The sequence below is a fragment of the Musca autumnalis genome, unplaced genomic scaffold, assembly GCF_047663935.1.
Source record: "Musca autumnalis isolate F117 unplaced genomic scaffold, ASM4766393v1 scaffold_4, whole genome shotgun sequence".
Lineage (NCBI taxonomy): Eukaryota > Metazoa > Arthropoda > Insecta > Diptera > Muscidae > Musca > Musca autumnalis.
Genome location: NW_027411977.1, coordinates 132,773,504 through 132,791,141, shown reverse-complemented (window position 1 = coordinate 132,791,141; position 17,638 = coordinate 132,773,504). Strand labels below are relative to the sequence as shown.

Here is a 17,638-nt window from a genome sequence, read left to right as displayed (position 1 = left end):
TATAATTTGTGGTATGTGGACTCTTATCATGCGTTCAGGTGAGTCAAATCATGTGGGTGGGTGAAGGGTGATGCATTTTTTATAACTTCATATTTGATAAGTTTTTATTTATGATTAGATAAAATCTTACATATAAGGTGTTTAGATAAAAACTCAAGCCCTAATAGGCAAAATGTTCAAATAAAAAGCAAACATAATTTTAAAATGTTACCATTCTACACCACTCTGTGGTAGGTATTATGTATTTGTGAATTTATATGAAACATGCTACTTTTGGGGTATATACCTACAATATATAGTCCACAGTCTGTCCATATATATTATATATATATTATATTGGTACTCTGTAATCATTTTTGGCCTATATTGGCTTGTTGATTATTAATAAAGTTTGCAAATAATAATAATAATATATTTGTAATCAAAGTACTTCCCGCATTTGTTGTCAAATTCGCATTAAAATTGGGAAATATTATTTTTTTTTGCCCAAGGGACGAACGCTATTTATTTTGGTGAGAAGCCATTCAGATTGGATATAGCTCCCATATACATTTCCCATAGATTCGGTATAGAAATAGGTTTGACAAATTATATTCAAATCGGCCCAGATTTCGGCCGATTAGAGATATTTGACGCACCAAACACACTATGTATGTCTAGAAATAAGCTCGCCAAGATATTTTACAGGCAGAAATTTCAGTTTCACCGAGGATGTTTGGTAGTCAAAATCGGCTATATCGGTCCACGTTTTTATATAGCCGCCCATAAAACGGTCCCAACCGAATTTTTGTATTTTTAAATGGCTGGAATTTGGTATTTGGTTTTCGTTCGGGTAAGTAACATTCACCTAGAAATTTTTAGGAATAAGTACCTTCCACTTTCGGATATTGAGGCCACAACCTTTGAAATACAGGAAATAGGGAGGTACCGTTCTATGAGAGCTATATGAAGACGTGGACCTGTACTTAGAAATTTTTGTCTGAATCTTCTTTACCCAAAAATGCCTTGGTATAGGTCCACGTCTTCATATAGCTCTCATAAAACGGTACCTCCCGATTTTCTGTATTTCGAAGGTTGTGGCCTCAATATCCAATCCAAATGGCTGAAATTTGGTATTTAGCCTTCGATGGGGATAATGGGGAGCTTTCCACCTAAAATTTGTTGGTGTATGTCGACGTCTTCATATAGCCGCCATAGAACGGTACCTTTCGATTTTCGGTATTTTATAGGTTGTGACCTTACTATCAAACTGGAATTTGTTGCTATAGGTACGCGCCTTCGTATAGCCCCCAAAAAACGGTCCATCCCGATTTTTCGGTATTTTTAAGGTTTTAGCTTCATTATACTACCAAAATGGCTGGAATTTGGTATTTAGTTATCGTTGGGTGTATAAAACTTTCCACCTGAAATTTGTTGGTATAAGTCCACGCATTCATATAGCCCCCATAGAACGGTACCTCCCGATATTCGGTATTTTGGAGATTTAAGCTTCATTATCCCACCAAAATGGCTGAAATTTCGTATTTAGTTATCGTTGGGTGTATAGAACTTTCCACCTGAAATTTGTTGGTATAGGTTCACCCTTCATATAGCCTCCATAGAACGGTACCTCCCGATATTCGGTATTTTGCAGGTTTTAGCTCCATTATCCCATCAAAATGGTTGAAATTTGGTAATTAGTCTTCGTTGAGGATATTAAACGTTCCACCTAAAATTTGTTGGTATAGGTCCACGCCTTAATATAGTCTCCATAGAACGGTACCTCCCGATATTCGGTATTTTGGATGTTTTAGCTTCATTATCCCAACAAAATGGCTAAAATTTGGTATTTAGTTATCGTTGAGTGTATAGAACTTTCGACCTGAAATTTGTTGGTATAGGTCCACGTCTTCATATAGCTATCATAGAAGGGTACCTCCCGATTTTCCGTATTTTGAAGGTTGTGGCCTCAATATCCACCCAAATGACTGAAATTTTCCATTTAGTCTCAGTGGATGGTAAACAACTTTCAACCAGAAATGTGTCGGTATAGGTCCACGTCTTCATATAGCCCCCATAGAACGGTACCTCCCTATGAGTGGAATTCGGCATTTAGTCTTTGCTAGGGAAACAAAAATTAGAATAGATATAAAACATCCCTTGCAGAAAATCAGATAGTATAGGTCCATGTTTTGGTATATGCCCCATATAAGCGTACCATCTGATTTAACTTTTTTTTTAAGATTTTAGCCACATTCGTGGTTCGTTGTGGAGGGTATAAAAAATTCGGCCAGGCGTTCAAACTTGTTTTCCTATTGTTTTTGTTATATTCTCTCCCACATTTATTTAGATTATTCCGTTTTAGGTTAATATTGACGTAAAAGAACTCTCGTGTTTTTGGTAGAAATCGTATAGTCCCAATTTACATTAAGCGAGTTTACTTGCGGCAATTGTCAGTTTGTTGGTGAGAGAGGGTGCTGAGAGGCAAAGGGTTACCATATGCCTCACCTCTCTCTCCTACAAAATGACAATTGCCGCAAGTAAACTCGCCCAATGTAAATTGGGACATAGGGGAATAAAACAATGAAGAAAAAGTTTAATTTTTCCACATTTCAATATTTAAATGGAATAAATTTTACTTTAACAAAACTGGTTTATTCATGCAACGGCAAACAACGTTTGAGAAAAAGTGGAAAAACGTATCACCCTAATAAATACACGATTATAGATGAAAGCTGAAACCTGATACATATTAAAAATAATATAAATCATTTAATTTTCTTTAATTTTCAGCTCTCTTTTGCCCAAAATTGTTGACAATTTCCTGGAGAAAATGGGAAAATTTGTGGTTATAATGCAAACAAACAAACATTTAGTTTGGAAAAAAGAAATGCAACAAATTTTTGAAAAGGCATTTCAACGGAATATCGTCGATATTGTTGTGGCAATTTATGCAGGAAATTTGACATTTCATTGGTATACTTACGATATATTTCGACCAGGACAATGTCGTGTTGTGAAACCTCGCAGATTTAATACTTTCCGCATGGGTCAAATGCAATCCGATGAAATTTTTCCCAATAAATTGAATAACTTTCACCAATGCCCTGTTCGTATAGCAATTCGAAGTACTGTACCGAATCTACAAAGTTATGAAAAAAGACAGCGGGGACTTATTAATGAATACTGGGACATGCAGGGTAATATGATACGTCTCATGGCCGATAAATTAAATTTCAAATTATTACTTCGTCCCATGAACGAAAGCCTAGTCAGCGAAGTTTTTGAAAACGGTACAGTGACTGGTGGATTTGTTGGATTGAAAAAGAAAAATTTCGACATTCTTATGGGCTATTATAAGTACATGACTCGAACTCGTTACTTTGGTGCTAGTGCCTCGTATTTTTTAACACCCACAGTGGTGGCTATTTCGAAAAATCAACATATCAATTTGTTGCACGGTGAATGGTTATTTGCACCCTTCAGCCATTGCGTGTGGTTGTTGTATATTTTTGTATTGCTCTTGAAAATAGCCATAGTGCAGTTTCTGCATTACGCCAACAAAATGTTCAAGTTATTTTGGTTAGATATGTTGGGGCTGGCGTTGGCGAACTCTAGAAATATCCGTTACAACTTTCAAACCACCCGATATTTTGTAATGCTTTGCACTTTTGGTTTCATGATCATCAACGGATCATATCAAGGCAAACTTTATGCAGCTTTCCATATAAAATTCAATCGAGGTCCGAAATCGGTGCCGGAGTTAATTGCCCGAAATTACACGTTTCTCAAAAAGAAATTTGTTGCCAACGAAATATTCCAGGCCCTGCAAATTCCTGCAGCACAAATTTATAAATTGAACTATACAAACGATTTCGAGAGCTATGAACAAATGCTGAGTCTAAATTATCCTGTGGCCATAATATCCAATTATTGGCAATTGCAGGCTTTCATTAAAAGTCAACGTCTTTATGATGAATTTGAAATTTTACCTTCTACCGTTGTGGTAAATCAAATTTGTGCCTATATGCGACCGCAATCGTTTTTGCTCGAGCCTTTTAATCGAATATTGAATAATTTGAATTCCGCCGGTATATTCAAGAAATGGTTAATGGATTTTTTGGACGTTTTAGTCTCCTTGGAACAATTCAATACACAGCAGAGAGGAGATAAGATGAAAACCCAACCTATACCCTTGTCATTGGGAAAGTTACGTCTAATTTTTATTGGTCTAATGGCAATGAACTTGATATCTTTGGTGGTGTTTCTGATCGAAGTGATAATCGGAAAGTTTGGAAGAAAATAAAACTATTCTTAATTTAAAATAAAATTATGTCAAATCTTTATTGTATTGCTTTAATAAAAAGTGTTGTATTTGTGTTGAACTTTGTGGAATTTAATTATTTATTAGGGTTATATCAGAATTTCATATCAAGTGGCGGCTGGGTGAGTTCAGTCGCGCACGGAGTAAAAAAACGCCTCTCTAGCATATGTATGTCCCAAACATATTTTGCAGCAAACATATATTTGTTTGCAGTCAGTTCACAATATAACACATGTTTGGGTACAAACAAATTATATGTTTGGGTACAAACAAATTATATGTTTGGGTACAAACAAATTATATGTTTGGGTGCAAACAAATATTTGTTTGGGTGCCAACAAATACAAACCCAAAAGCCACAAAAAACAGACACATGCGCCAGTGGGTTCTTTCTGAGAGCAAGGGAGCGTAAATTTCAATGTGAAACACATTATAATGTATGCTCACTTGCTCTCAGCAAGCGCTCACTGGCTATCTCAAACATATACACACATTTATAAATGGTGGTGGTTTATTGAAAGGCATAGAAAAAAAGCAAAGTCCCAATTTACATTGGGCGAGTTTACTTGCGGCAATTGTCAGTTTGATGGAGAGAGAGGTGAGGTATATGGTAACCCTTTGCCTCTCAACACCCTCTCTCACCCACAAACTGACAATTGCCGCAAGTAAACTCGTCTAATGTAAATTGGGACAAAAGCAACAAAAGACACATAGGTACATAAAAAAATCCAAAGAAATACATAACAGGCTTTAATAAAAAAACTAAATGAAAAAAATTAAAAAAGTCGCACTTTTAAAAAGACAAAATATATAGAAACATCGTTGAACGATTCCTCAAAGGCATCTGGAATCAAATGATTATATAATGTAATAAATAGATACATCTTTCAAATATACATACGTATGTATGTATATGAAAAATGTATTGATGTAATTATCAATATGAAATGCGATTTCTTTCTTGTCCAATAAAATATATCCATTCACCTTTTTGATTAAATTATAAAATTTATTAGGCATTTAATTTATTCACGATTTTATTTAAAAAACTGAAGAACAAAGAACACCATAATTAATACCATTTTTTTCTTTTCCTCTTCGCTTGCTACGTTGGTTAACAACAACAAAGCACGAAACACACGCGTTTTTACCGCTCTTAATTATAAAACAGCATTCCGCAGACTCGAGACCCCTGACAAAGATCCTCTCTCCACCCATAAAAAATATTTTCTAACATAAAAAATATGTTGGTATCCAAACAAATAAAATTGAGATATGTTACAAAATGTTGCAAACATATATTTATTTGGACACAAACAAATTATGTTTGGATCTAAACATATATTTGTTTGTAATCAGTGCCAAACAAATATTTGTTTGGATCCAAACAGGGTTTCCATAAAGACCAACTAAATGTTACGAATTAAAATAATTGATGGATCTATGTATTGATAAGTTCTATTTCAATGAAATGCGATAGTATTATACGCTTGGTAATGCTTCTTACAAAACCGGTGATAAGTTGATTGACCGCTATGGATGATCGGAAACTATTTCAATGAAATACGATAGGATAGTATTGTAGGATTGGGAACGTTTGTGTTTGAACGACGGTGTTGATTGATGGCGAGAATCGGAAACGACGAAACTGATGGACAATCGGGATCCAGAAGAACTAATCGCCTAACGTGTATACTCGTTACATATCTTTATAAATAAAAATCAAATTTCGTTCGTTGGTAATGGCATCAGTTGAGAACGGCTGGACCAATTTGGATAATTCTTTTTGTGAAATGATCGCCAAAACCCGACTTAGGTTTTTATGCAAGGAAAATTTGACCACGCCCACTTTTTTCAATTTTAAATTTTTATGTTTTCTACAAAAACCGATTTTTCTGTCAATGTACAGGGATGGCCCCCGGTCAAAATGGCCTTCAAATTTCGTTGAATTTCGGAGGGGGCGGGGTACTTCCCCTATACCCTATTTTTTAAATGCTATATTTTGAATACCCAATAGAAAATCGAGTCGTCGATGACAGTTTCGTCGAGGATTCGTTGACGAATGCTCCGAAATTGTCATGTACGACAACTTGCATGACCATGTCTTGCATTGTGTCTTGGCAACAAACCGAATAATGATCAGAAGTGTGCTTTGAAACAATTGTATACATTTTTATTCAGATATACAATTTTTGATTTGTAATAAACTAGCTGAACCCGGTGCGCTTCGCTACCCCGACCAAGATAAAATATAATGGAATGCTATACTTATATTGAAATTATTCTTTAAAATACTTTAATGCATAAATATAGCAGATATGATGGCTTTCTCTACACATTCAGTGTCGTGTATGGAGCTTATGTTATGGTATTTTTGTATGGTATAGGTAGTAAGACTCCTGCTAACCCTGCGTTTACAAATGGCAAAACTTGCCTGTGTGACGTAGGCGTCCATACAACTGCAAAAACAGTTGTAAAATTATGAATGAAAATCATCGATTTCATTTTGTTTTCCGTTCACATATTTTGTTTTTGTTCATGTCCTTTTGTTTTCAACACAATTCAATTATTATCTCACACATTTTTACAAAAATTTCAAAAATTTGTTAACCAGGCTGTCTTTGAAAAAATGATGGACAGCTGGAGGACAGCCGACAAATGTATATATGTGTTAGTAGATCAGAGTTGTATTTGAAGACAAACTGTCTGGTGTAAACGCCTAGTAAATCCTTTCCTACTATAACTACACCTAAGTGGGTGACATTTGCAAATGTCATATCGTCACCATAAATGTCACCTTTAAAAAAGAGAATTAAATTAGGAATAACGTTAAGATTGAGAACGTTTTTCCAAGGGCATATATCAAGCTGTTGTGACACCTTAAATTACTATTAGGGTAACTCCCACTTGCATTGACAATTTTAAATCCAATAATAATAATAATGAGGACAAGGACATGTATTAAGTAAATATAGGTAACTGTTTCCCCTTCGCCCAACCCACCTAAGAAGTCTCTCAGATATATGATATTTAATAATTTTAGCCTTGTTTTTCTCCAATTAAAAGTATACGCATACTATAACACTGTGCAACATTTTTAAGGTGACCTTGTGCAAATAGTTCGAACTGAGGATTTTTTGAAAGTACAGAACCAAACGACAAGAAATCCTAGTTGGGTTTTGTTGTGTCAGATCCAGCTCGGATTTTATGGCCCCATCTAAACATGGTTAAATATTGAGTTTTTAAAGAAATTCGGCGCTATATCTCTGAAACCAATGCGAATATTCTTCTGACCTCTGAAGCAAATTTGTAGATAAGGGCAAGAATAAACTATTTGAAGAAATAATGAACTCGAAAAACTACATTTGTTGCCTCAAATTTCAAAATATATGCAAAAATTCCACAATTTTTATACATTTCGCACCGTATCTCCAAAACCGTTAATTTTTTCTGAATATTTTCTTTGGAAAAATATTCCGTGGCATGTAATACACAAATCTTCAGAACATGTGATTGTTCTAAAATGACTCTATGCCGTTGTTTTCTGTACATTTTTCAACGACGATTTAATAAAAATGTCAATAATGTAGTGAAATCCGAAATGCGAGAATAAACTGTTGCAAAATACCGCTGAAACAATATGAAGTAAGCACTTTAGAGTTTCAAAATGTTCTAAAGAATTGTTGAGAACTTTATTTGGAAGATTTTTTCAAAAGGTTACTTGGTTCAAGTCCCAATAGTTTAGCCGATACTGACCAGAATTTCAGCAATTATGTAAAATTTTCTATATTTTATAGATTTTGATGTGGTTTTTTCAAAAGATAAGTTCTACTAGTTTAGGGCTACAGTATTGCTAAAGACAGTAAGGCCAAATTCCTATTCGTTTCTGATAAATGCAAAAAGTGTAGATTTAGCCCGGTTTAGATGAGGCCATAAAATCCGAACTGGATCTGACAGGACAAAACCCTACTAGGGGTTTTGTAGTCTAAATATGTACTTTCAAAAAATCCATACTAGAAGTTGTTTGCATTTTCAGTGTTGCATAGTGTAATAAAAAGAAACAAACAAAAATTAACTTGAATATAAACATTTTAAGACAATCGCGAAACTAAACAGTTGTAAATTGGTCGAATTTTTGATCCACGTACGAACGACATTTGAGTTTTATATAATAGCAGTCGCGGCATTGAAATATGATAGAACATGTAGCAACCACATAATAAGCTTTTGTCGTTACTTACGGTCACAAAATTAACACCGAAATATATGTATTTACTTTCCGAAATGTAGGTATTTTCTTATTAAACCAATAATAATAATAATAATTGCCTCTCTCAAAACCACTAATAATCATTGAAAAATTTTATCTTTTTAATTTCCTTTTAATATTTTCAATGCAAATTAAATTGATTGTCGTAAACATGGTACAAGTTTTATTGTACCATGGTCGTAAATAAAACATTTTAGAACTTTCAAATATTGATAAAACTAAAACATAAAATGTCACAATTTGTTCATATTAGTAAAAGTCAGAATTTTTTAAAATTCCATTTGAAAAAAAAATTAAAAAAAATGAACGATTTTTGGTACATGGATTGAGGAAAAATGTTCATTCTCAAATCTGTTCGAGATACTAATTTTGGATATTGCGCGTAAAAGTTATGGCGGTTATAATTCTGATTATTAGAAAAAAACTTATAAAAAGCTATTCATTATATCGAGAAACATTGTTAATTTATGGTTTCCTACATACTATATGTTTACTGAGGCCCCATAACTTTAGTGAAAAAGTTGTAAATTTTCGCAGAAATTACGAAATAATTCAAAAGAATTAGTAGTTTGCAACTTGTTTTAATAAAATTCAAGCTGTTTATGCATCCGAAAAAAACATTACTCTCTGTAATAGAGAGTAATAAATGAAGTTGAGCCAATGGGGGAATACTCCACTCAAACAATCGAAAAATGAGATTGAACTTCAACAATAAACAAAACAAACAAAAAACAGCCGAGGTACGGGCGAATTGGAGCTTTGTTAAAAACAAAAAAAAAAAACAAAATTCCAATAAACAACCTCACAGGCAACTGTGTTGGTGTTCTTTTCAACTCACAGAATTCGAAGAATTCTTAGTTGATACGTGCTGACATGTTGCAAAATATTTTGATTTTGGTGTTTCTTTGGAAAAGCCGAAAAGTGAGTGTGATTCTCATTCATATCAGAATACTAGACACTTAAAGAGTTCGGTTTTTCGCTAAAAAGGCATAATTTCAAAAACTGAGAAGCCAATTGATAATTCCCTTCGCCGGGATGAAATCATGATATTGGTAGCGATCAGTAAAATTTTGCAACACTGTCAGTTCGTTTTGAAAAACATTACTCTCTGTAATAGAGAGTAATAAATGAAGTTGAGCCAATGGGGGAATACTCCACTCAAACAATCGAAAAATGAGATTGAACTTCAACAATAAACAAAACAAACATCCGAAAAATATATAAAAATATGTACATAATCTAAACATCGCGAAGATTCAAATGAAACCTATACAAATCTGTTTAGTGGTTTGCATATTATAGCAAAAACAAAAAAATATGTTGAGGAAATTTATAAAATTTTTGTAAGGGATAATATTTATTAAAATTTATTTTGTGAGTTAGTTGAAGAAATGTAGTAAAAACAGGTCGTAGTTATTCTTCTATTTTAGTAAAATTTCACGCAAAAAATCACATTTTTTATTATATTCACTTCTCGAATATTCGCTAACATCTAACGGAAGATCAAGTTCAAATAGATTTTGGGTTCCTTTAAATTGCACAGAAAAAAAATCATTCAATATATGAATAGTGTTCAAAAATATTTTCCAATGTTCAGATTTTTGTATTTTATGAACCTAGTTCATAAAACAATAAATACCGGTTTCTTTTTTGAATGAATCATAAACAAGTAATATATGTATTCTGTTTTGCAAAATATGAACAAATTCATTAATTTCAAAATAATCTTCTTTAAAGCAAAAAAAGTTGCTTATATTCCAAAACTCTTTTTATATTTTCCATAAATTTTTTTCCTATACAAATTTTTGTTTTTTTTTATTATTTTATTTTGAAACTATTTTTTTATTTTATTTTCAAATTAGTTGTTTTTTATTTAGTTTTGTAATTCCTGTTCTTTAAAGGGTTCTCTTCTAATTGATTTTGCTAATTAATTATGTATCTTGTAAATCAGAACAATGTGAACCATATGTACATACATATTGAGTCCATCAACACTAGCTTGAATTTTTAGATGTTGCATTTATATTAAAGTAATTCAAAAATTGTATTTGCGAATTAATGCTATTGATATGGTGAGTGACTTCCGACAACAAACGAAATCTATGGCGGTTAGTTAGTGTGGTAGTGGTGGTTGTTTAGGCTGTTGTGCTTTGTTGACACGGAGTCAATGTGCGTGTAGCAGGGATGGAAAAATGAAAATTTCAAAAAGTACTAAAATGGTACTTTTTTCAATGAAAAGGTACTTTTTATTATTTTTAAGGAAAAAATATAAACATTTTTTATTCAGTAAAAAACAACAACAAAGGCTTAAATCTATGAAATCTGAAGAATGTTCCAAAATGGTATATTTATTATACCATGCTGGAGGTTATAATTAACTTTGTCATTCTGTTTGTAAAACATCGAAATATTGGTGGGAGACCCTATAAAGTATATAACCAGGTCCGTCCGTCTGTTGAATTCTATATACAGCACTCAATATTTAATATTGAGCTTTTTATTTGGTACAGAAGCTTTAATTTCTCCTAGGAAGTTTGGTATTGCAAATGGACTCTATCGGTTCCCATACAACGGTACCTCCCGATTTTCGGTATTTTGAAGGTTTGAGCCATATTATCATACCAAAATTGTTGAAATTTGGTATTTAGTCTACGTTGGGGCCACTAAACTCTCCCCCAGAAATTTGTCAGTGCGGGTAAACGTTCTGATATTGCCCTAATAGAACGGTATTTTAAAAGATTTATCCTCAGTATCCCATCGAAATTACTGAAATTAGATACTTTGTTTTCGTTTAAAATAGCTTGTAGCTGGCAAACTATCGATAGTCCGACTGTCTTTTTAAATAATTCGTGACAGATAGTCCAAAAAAATGTTTTGGTGGCCAATGTAAACTTTGTTTTTCGTCAGTAATCAAAACAATAGTTAGACTGTCGATAGTTTTTCAGCGCTAATATAGCCCCCATAAAAGAGGTATTGCAGATTCTCGTATTGGAATGTACTTCTATACCGCTCGATGTGAATCTTTTAAATGATTAGTCTACCGTAGTGACTGTAACCTTATATTTCGGATTCTCAAAGGGTGGAAGAGCTCCACGAAGAAGATGATCAACATGGGTTCATATTTTGGTATATTCCCATATATCCAGATTTATAAAATTTCTAGTAATTTTAATCTTTAATATTGCAGTTTTAGTTCCGAATAAAATGTTTCTAGACTAGAGTATGAAAATGGTACTGAATTGGCCGCGGGGGTTCTTCGGTACTTTTTATAGTGAAATGGTACTGAAAAAAGGGCGTACAGAAAGAAAGCCCCAAGAAATAACGCCCCAAACGGGAATGAAAATGGACCCCATTTTTTGGGGTGTTTTTACAATTTGAAAAATTGCCCCAATACAAAAAGGCCCCAAACTAGGAAATTTGGCCCCAAAAAAATATTGCAATTATGCCCCAAAATTTCATTGGGGCCAAAATGCATTTTTGAAATTGGGGTGCATTTGCAAAATGCGTTATCACCCCAAACAACGAAAATGCAATTAGACCCCAAAGTATGCATTCACGCCCCAAAATATTTATTCACTTAATTTGGGGTGTAAATGAAGCCCTAAATTTGGGGTGTAATTTCAAAAGATATTTTTAAAGATATTCATTCAATAGTTTGTAATATGTAACTAATTATGACTGTACTTTTTTACGATAGTAGCATGTTAAAGCCACCTAGAAACAAGCTCTTATTTTCAAGTGTACTAGCAGGCGTCTATGAATGTGATAAAAATTAAAATTTTAAATAAAATTGAAGACGATTGCGTAGGAATCGCAAAATCTTTGGGAAGTGGATTGTCGGTATCAAGTACCGTTCGTAATGTTTTTCAGAAACATTGTGATAAGTGAGTATTTATGTACCAATTTCTATATACATATATGTATGTATATATTATATATATAAAATACAAAGAAGTTTGCATCACATCGTTAGCAAAAAATTTGTGCCGGCTCTAAAAACTCCCCATCAAATAGTTGAAGAATTCATGCTCGAAAAGGTGTGGACAAATTTCGGTCTGACCAAAAACCAAGCAAACCCGAGACAGACTTTAACTACTCCATATCTCCAAATCAAGTCAAACAGAATTAGAAAGAAATGGAAAGTAGCTGAAGAAAAATATTTTAAAAAAATAATTAAAAAAATCAAACAGAATTAGAAAAAGTGGAGAGTAGCTGAAGAAAAATATATTTAAAAAAATCGCGCGATTTTTTAAATATATTTTTCTTCAGCTACTCTCCATTTTTTTAATTCTGTTTTAATTGATTTGGAGAGAAAAAATATATTTAAAAAAATCGCGCGATTTTTTAAATATATTTTTCTTCAGCTACTCTCCTAATTCTGTTTGACTTGATTTGGAGAGAAAAAATATACTAAAAAAAAATCGCGCGATTTTTTAAATATATTTTTTTATTCCAAATCCGTTCAAACAGATTTTTTAAATATATTTTTCTTCGGCTACTCTCCATTTCTTTCTAATTCTTTTTGACTTGATTTGGAGAGAAAGAATATATCTAAAAAATCACGCGATTTTTATACCCTCCACCATAGTATGGAGGGTATATTAAGTTTGTTTTTCCGTTTGTAACGCATTGAAATACTCATTTGCGACCCTATAAAGTATATATATTCTTGATCAGGGTAAAATTCTAAGTCGATCTGAGCACGTCCGTCCGTCCGTCCGTCTGTGGTAATCACTCTAGCATCCACAAAAATGGAGACAGGACGCTGAAATTTTGGGAAAATGCGTCTTTTGTTTGCAGGCAGGTCAAGTTCGATGATGGGCTATATCGGTCCACGTTTTGGTATAGCCCCCATATAACGGTACCCCCCGATTTACGGTATTTTGACGTTTTTAGCTACATTTTCAGACCGATTTGGCTATAATTTGACATTTAGTGTTCTTAAGTGTCAATAAACATATATAACAAAACTTGTGGACATAGGTCCACGTTTTGGTATAGCCCCCATATAACGGTACCACCCGATTTGCGGTATTTTGACGTTTTTAGCTACATTTTTAAACCGATTTAGCTATAATTTGACATTTAGGGTTCTTAAGTATCAATAAACTTATATCACAAAAGTTGTGGACATAGGTCCACGTTTTGGTATAGCCCCCATATAACGGTACCCCCGATTTGCGGTATTTTGACGTTTGTAGCTACATTTTCAGACCGATTTAGCTATAATTTGACATTTAGGGTTCTTAAGTGTCAGTAAACTTATATAACTAAATTTGTGGACATAGGTCCACGTTTTGGTATAGCCCCCATATAACGGTAGCCCCCGATTTACGGTATTTTGACGTTTTTAGCTGCATTTTCAGACCGATGTAGCTATAATTTGACATTTATGATTCTTAAGTGTTAATTAACTTATATATTAGAAGTTGTGGACATAGGTCCACGTTTTGGTATAGCCCCCATATAACGGTACCCCCCGATATACGGTATTTTGACGTTTTTAGCTACATTATCAGGCCGATGTAGATATATTTTGACATTTGGGGTTCTTAAGTGTCATTAAACTTATTTAACAAAACTTGTGTACATAGGTTCACGTTTTGGTATAGCCCCCATATAACGGTACCCCCGATTTGCGGTATTTTGACGTTTGTAGCTACATTTGCAGACCGATTTAGCTATAATTTGACATTTAGGGTTCTTAAGTGTCAGTAAACTTATATAACTAAATTTGTGGACATAGGTCCACGTTTTGGTATAGCCCCCATATAACGGTAGCCCCCGATTTACGGTATTTTGACGTTTTTAGCTGCATTTTCAGACCGATGTAGCTATAATTTGACATTTAGGGTTCTTAAATGTCAATAAACTTATATAACAAAAGTTGTGGACATAGGTCCACGTTTTGGTATAGCCCCCATATAACGGTACCCCCCGATTTACGGTATTTTGACGGTTTTAGCTACATTTTCAGACCGATTTAGCTATAATTTGACATTTAGGGTTCTTAAGTATCAATAAACTTATACAACAAAAGTTGTGGACATAGGTCCACGGTTTGGTATAGCCCCCATATAACGGTACCCCCCGATTTACGGTATTTTGACGTTTTTAGCTACATTTTCAGACCGATATAGCTATAATTTGACATTTGAAGTTCTTAAATGTCAATAAACTTCTGTGACAAAACTTTTGGACATAGGTCCACGTTTTGGTATAGCCCCCATATAACGGTACCCCCCGATTTACGGTATTTTGACGTTTTTAGCTACATTTTCAGACCGATATAGCTATAATTTGACATTTAGGGTTCTTAAGTGTAACTAAACTTATATAACAAAAGTTGTGGACCTAGGTCCACGTTTTGGTATAGGCCCCATATAAAGGTACGCCCGATTTACGGCATTTTGACGTTTTTATCTACATTTTCAGACCGATTTAGCTATCAATTGACATTTAGGGTTCTTAAATGTCAATAAACATTTATAACTAGTGGACATAGGTCCATGTTTTGAAATAGCCCCCATATAACGTTACCGCCCGATTTCAGGTATTTTGGGAATTTTACCTACAAGTTTTAACCGAATTATCTGTAATTTGAACATTTGAATTTGAAATTCTTAGTGGTCACCACAACTCTCCACCAAAAATTGTCAAGAAAGCCCCCATATAACGGTACCTTCCGATTTTCAGTAATTTGATGATTTTACCTACAATATAAAACCGAACTAGCAGTAATTTGACATTTAAAGTTCTTAGTGGTCACAACACCTCTCCATCAAAAATTGTCAACATAGGTCCATGTTCGGATATAGCTCCCATGTAACGGTACCTCCCAATTTTCAGTAATTTTGCAATTTTAGCTACAATTTTTAACAGAACTAACTGTAATTTGACATTTGAAGGTTGTAGTGGTCACCACACATCTGCATCAACAATTTTCAACATAGCCCCAATATAACGATACTTCCCGATTTTCGTACTTTGAAGATTTTACTTAAAATGTTTAACCGAACGTAGGTCCATGTTTTGGTATAGCCCCAAAACAAACCTCCCGATTTTCCGTACCTTAGCTTTATATTTTGGACGAACTTTCTGTAATTTGTTCATTTAAGTTCATATTTTCGTATAGCCCAGATACCTCCGAACTAGCCGTTAATGACATTTGAAGTTCCCACGTTATGTACCGATTTTCGATATTTTGAGGATTCTAGCTAAATTTTTTAACCGAATTAGGAGCTATTTGACATTAAAGGCTCCCATCAAAAACTGTCAACATAGGCCCATGTTTTATTATAACCCCTATATAACAGTACCTCCCAATTTCTAGCCCACCAAAAATTGTCAACAGTTAGATATAGGCACCATAAAAAAGGACCTCCCGAATGAAGCATTTTATGTACATTATCTGACATTTTAACGTACTCACTTAAAGTTGGGGACAGGAATGAATATTTTATGGTGGAGGGTATGAAAAGTTCGGCCCGGCCGAACTTAATGCTTTTTTACTTGTTTCTTAATAAAGTTTTCGAAATTGCACCCCATTTTTTGATCATATCTTAATAAAAACTTTAGAAAATGAACCCCAATTTCTTGTTTTTGTTAAACACTAAAATATATTTAGGCCCCAAACATGTGCAAAAAGGCCCTAATGAAAAATTCAAATAGGCCCCAATATTATTTAGACCCCAATTTGATTTTCAAATTTTCGATTTACTTGTTTTGAAGACAATTTGGCCCCAACAGTTAAATAACAAAAGGTCCCAAAAAGACGAAATTAGACCCCAAAAGTTTTGTTGTTGTTTTTCATATACCTGTTTAGGGCCTATTTTCATTTTCAATTTGGGGTGTTATTTCCTGGGGCCTTATTTCTGTACGCCGAAAAAAGTACTATTGTACTGAATTTTCCATCCCTGGCGTGTAGATACGATGGAGGGGACGAAAGACAAAAACAAGAGAAGCAAAACCAGCACATCTTTGTAGGCAAAGCCATGGTTTAATAATAAAGGTTAGCCAAAGCTTCCTGTCAATTTAAATTTTTTTCTTTCGACTGTTCCTAAAACGTCAAAACAATATACACAATCTTTGTATGTGTGTGTGTGTGATGTTTGAATAATATGCCAACAATTTTAAAAACAATCGAATTCAATGATTTTCAAAATTGTTTTCAGAACATTTGTATGCAAAAAATCCTTCAGCTTATTATTGAAACAAACATTTTATCATATCCACAACTCGATTATGTTGAGAAACCTTGGCCCTTCATTCATTTTTCGCGTTTTTTATAAAATGATCAAAATTGGAATTTTGTAAACAACCCACTTGTTGCCTTTTTGTTTACTAATTTTGAAGTTTTATGAATTCAGGAAAAACAAGGGTTCTATAGATTTTTTTCATTTAAATCTACCTCTTTACTTATACCATGGGCAAAGCACAAAAACCGGTTTTGCCAGAAAATAGTGGTTAACGTAGCAGAAACTATAAAATTTGTTTTTGTATTTTAGAAAAGCATTCATACTTTTGCAAAAATAGTATTGTGTGCATGAGTAAAAAAATTTGTCCATTCACTTTAAAAGAGGTACGTTCAAATTATGGACAACAAAAATTATGAACGGAATTAGTAAAAAAATTCATACTTTTGTTTTTTTCTGGGTGGGTATAATCTTGAAATAAAACTCTATCGGGTAATGTTCATTTTGAAATGCGTGTGAATCGCGAAATCCTTAAAATAGATTGATGCGCATGTGGTTTACCAATACACCGAATTCTTCTCTTTTAATTTGTACACATTTGCCGGGATTTACTTTGGCCGCTAAGATGTAGCATCGCCTGAAGCGTAGTGTGCAAAAAACTGAAATGACAAGTGGGCGCGATAATTCGATCTGTCCGTAGATGAAAGTTCCAATTCCCAGAGGCTGAATGTATATCTCTGTCGGCAAAGCCGACTGATACTTTTTTACTTGTTTCTACTGAATCAGCCACTCCCAAAAATTAAAATTTTTAAATTTACATTTTATAGACATCTTTTCTAGATTTTACTCTCAAAAGTTCAAATTTTGCCT

At 33.6% G+C, this 17,638-nt stretch overlaps 1 protein-coding gene across 1 annotated transcript; it reads left to right on the top strand.

Annotated features, from left to right (window-relative positions):
- Positions 1 to 3,172: 3,172 nt before the first annotated feature.
- On the top strand, positions 3,173 to 4,285 carry LOC141403072 (uncharacterized). The gene has a single exon (XM_073985238.1). It carries the CDS (start codon positions 3,173 to 3,175, stop codon positions 4,283 to 4,285), a length of 1,113 nt encoding a protein of 370 aa, XP_073841339.1.
- The last annotated feature ends 13,353 nt before the right edge of the window (positions 4,286 to 17,638 follow it).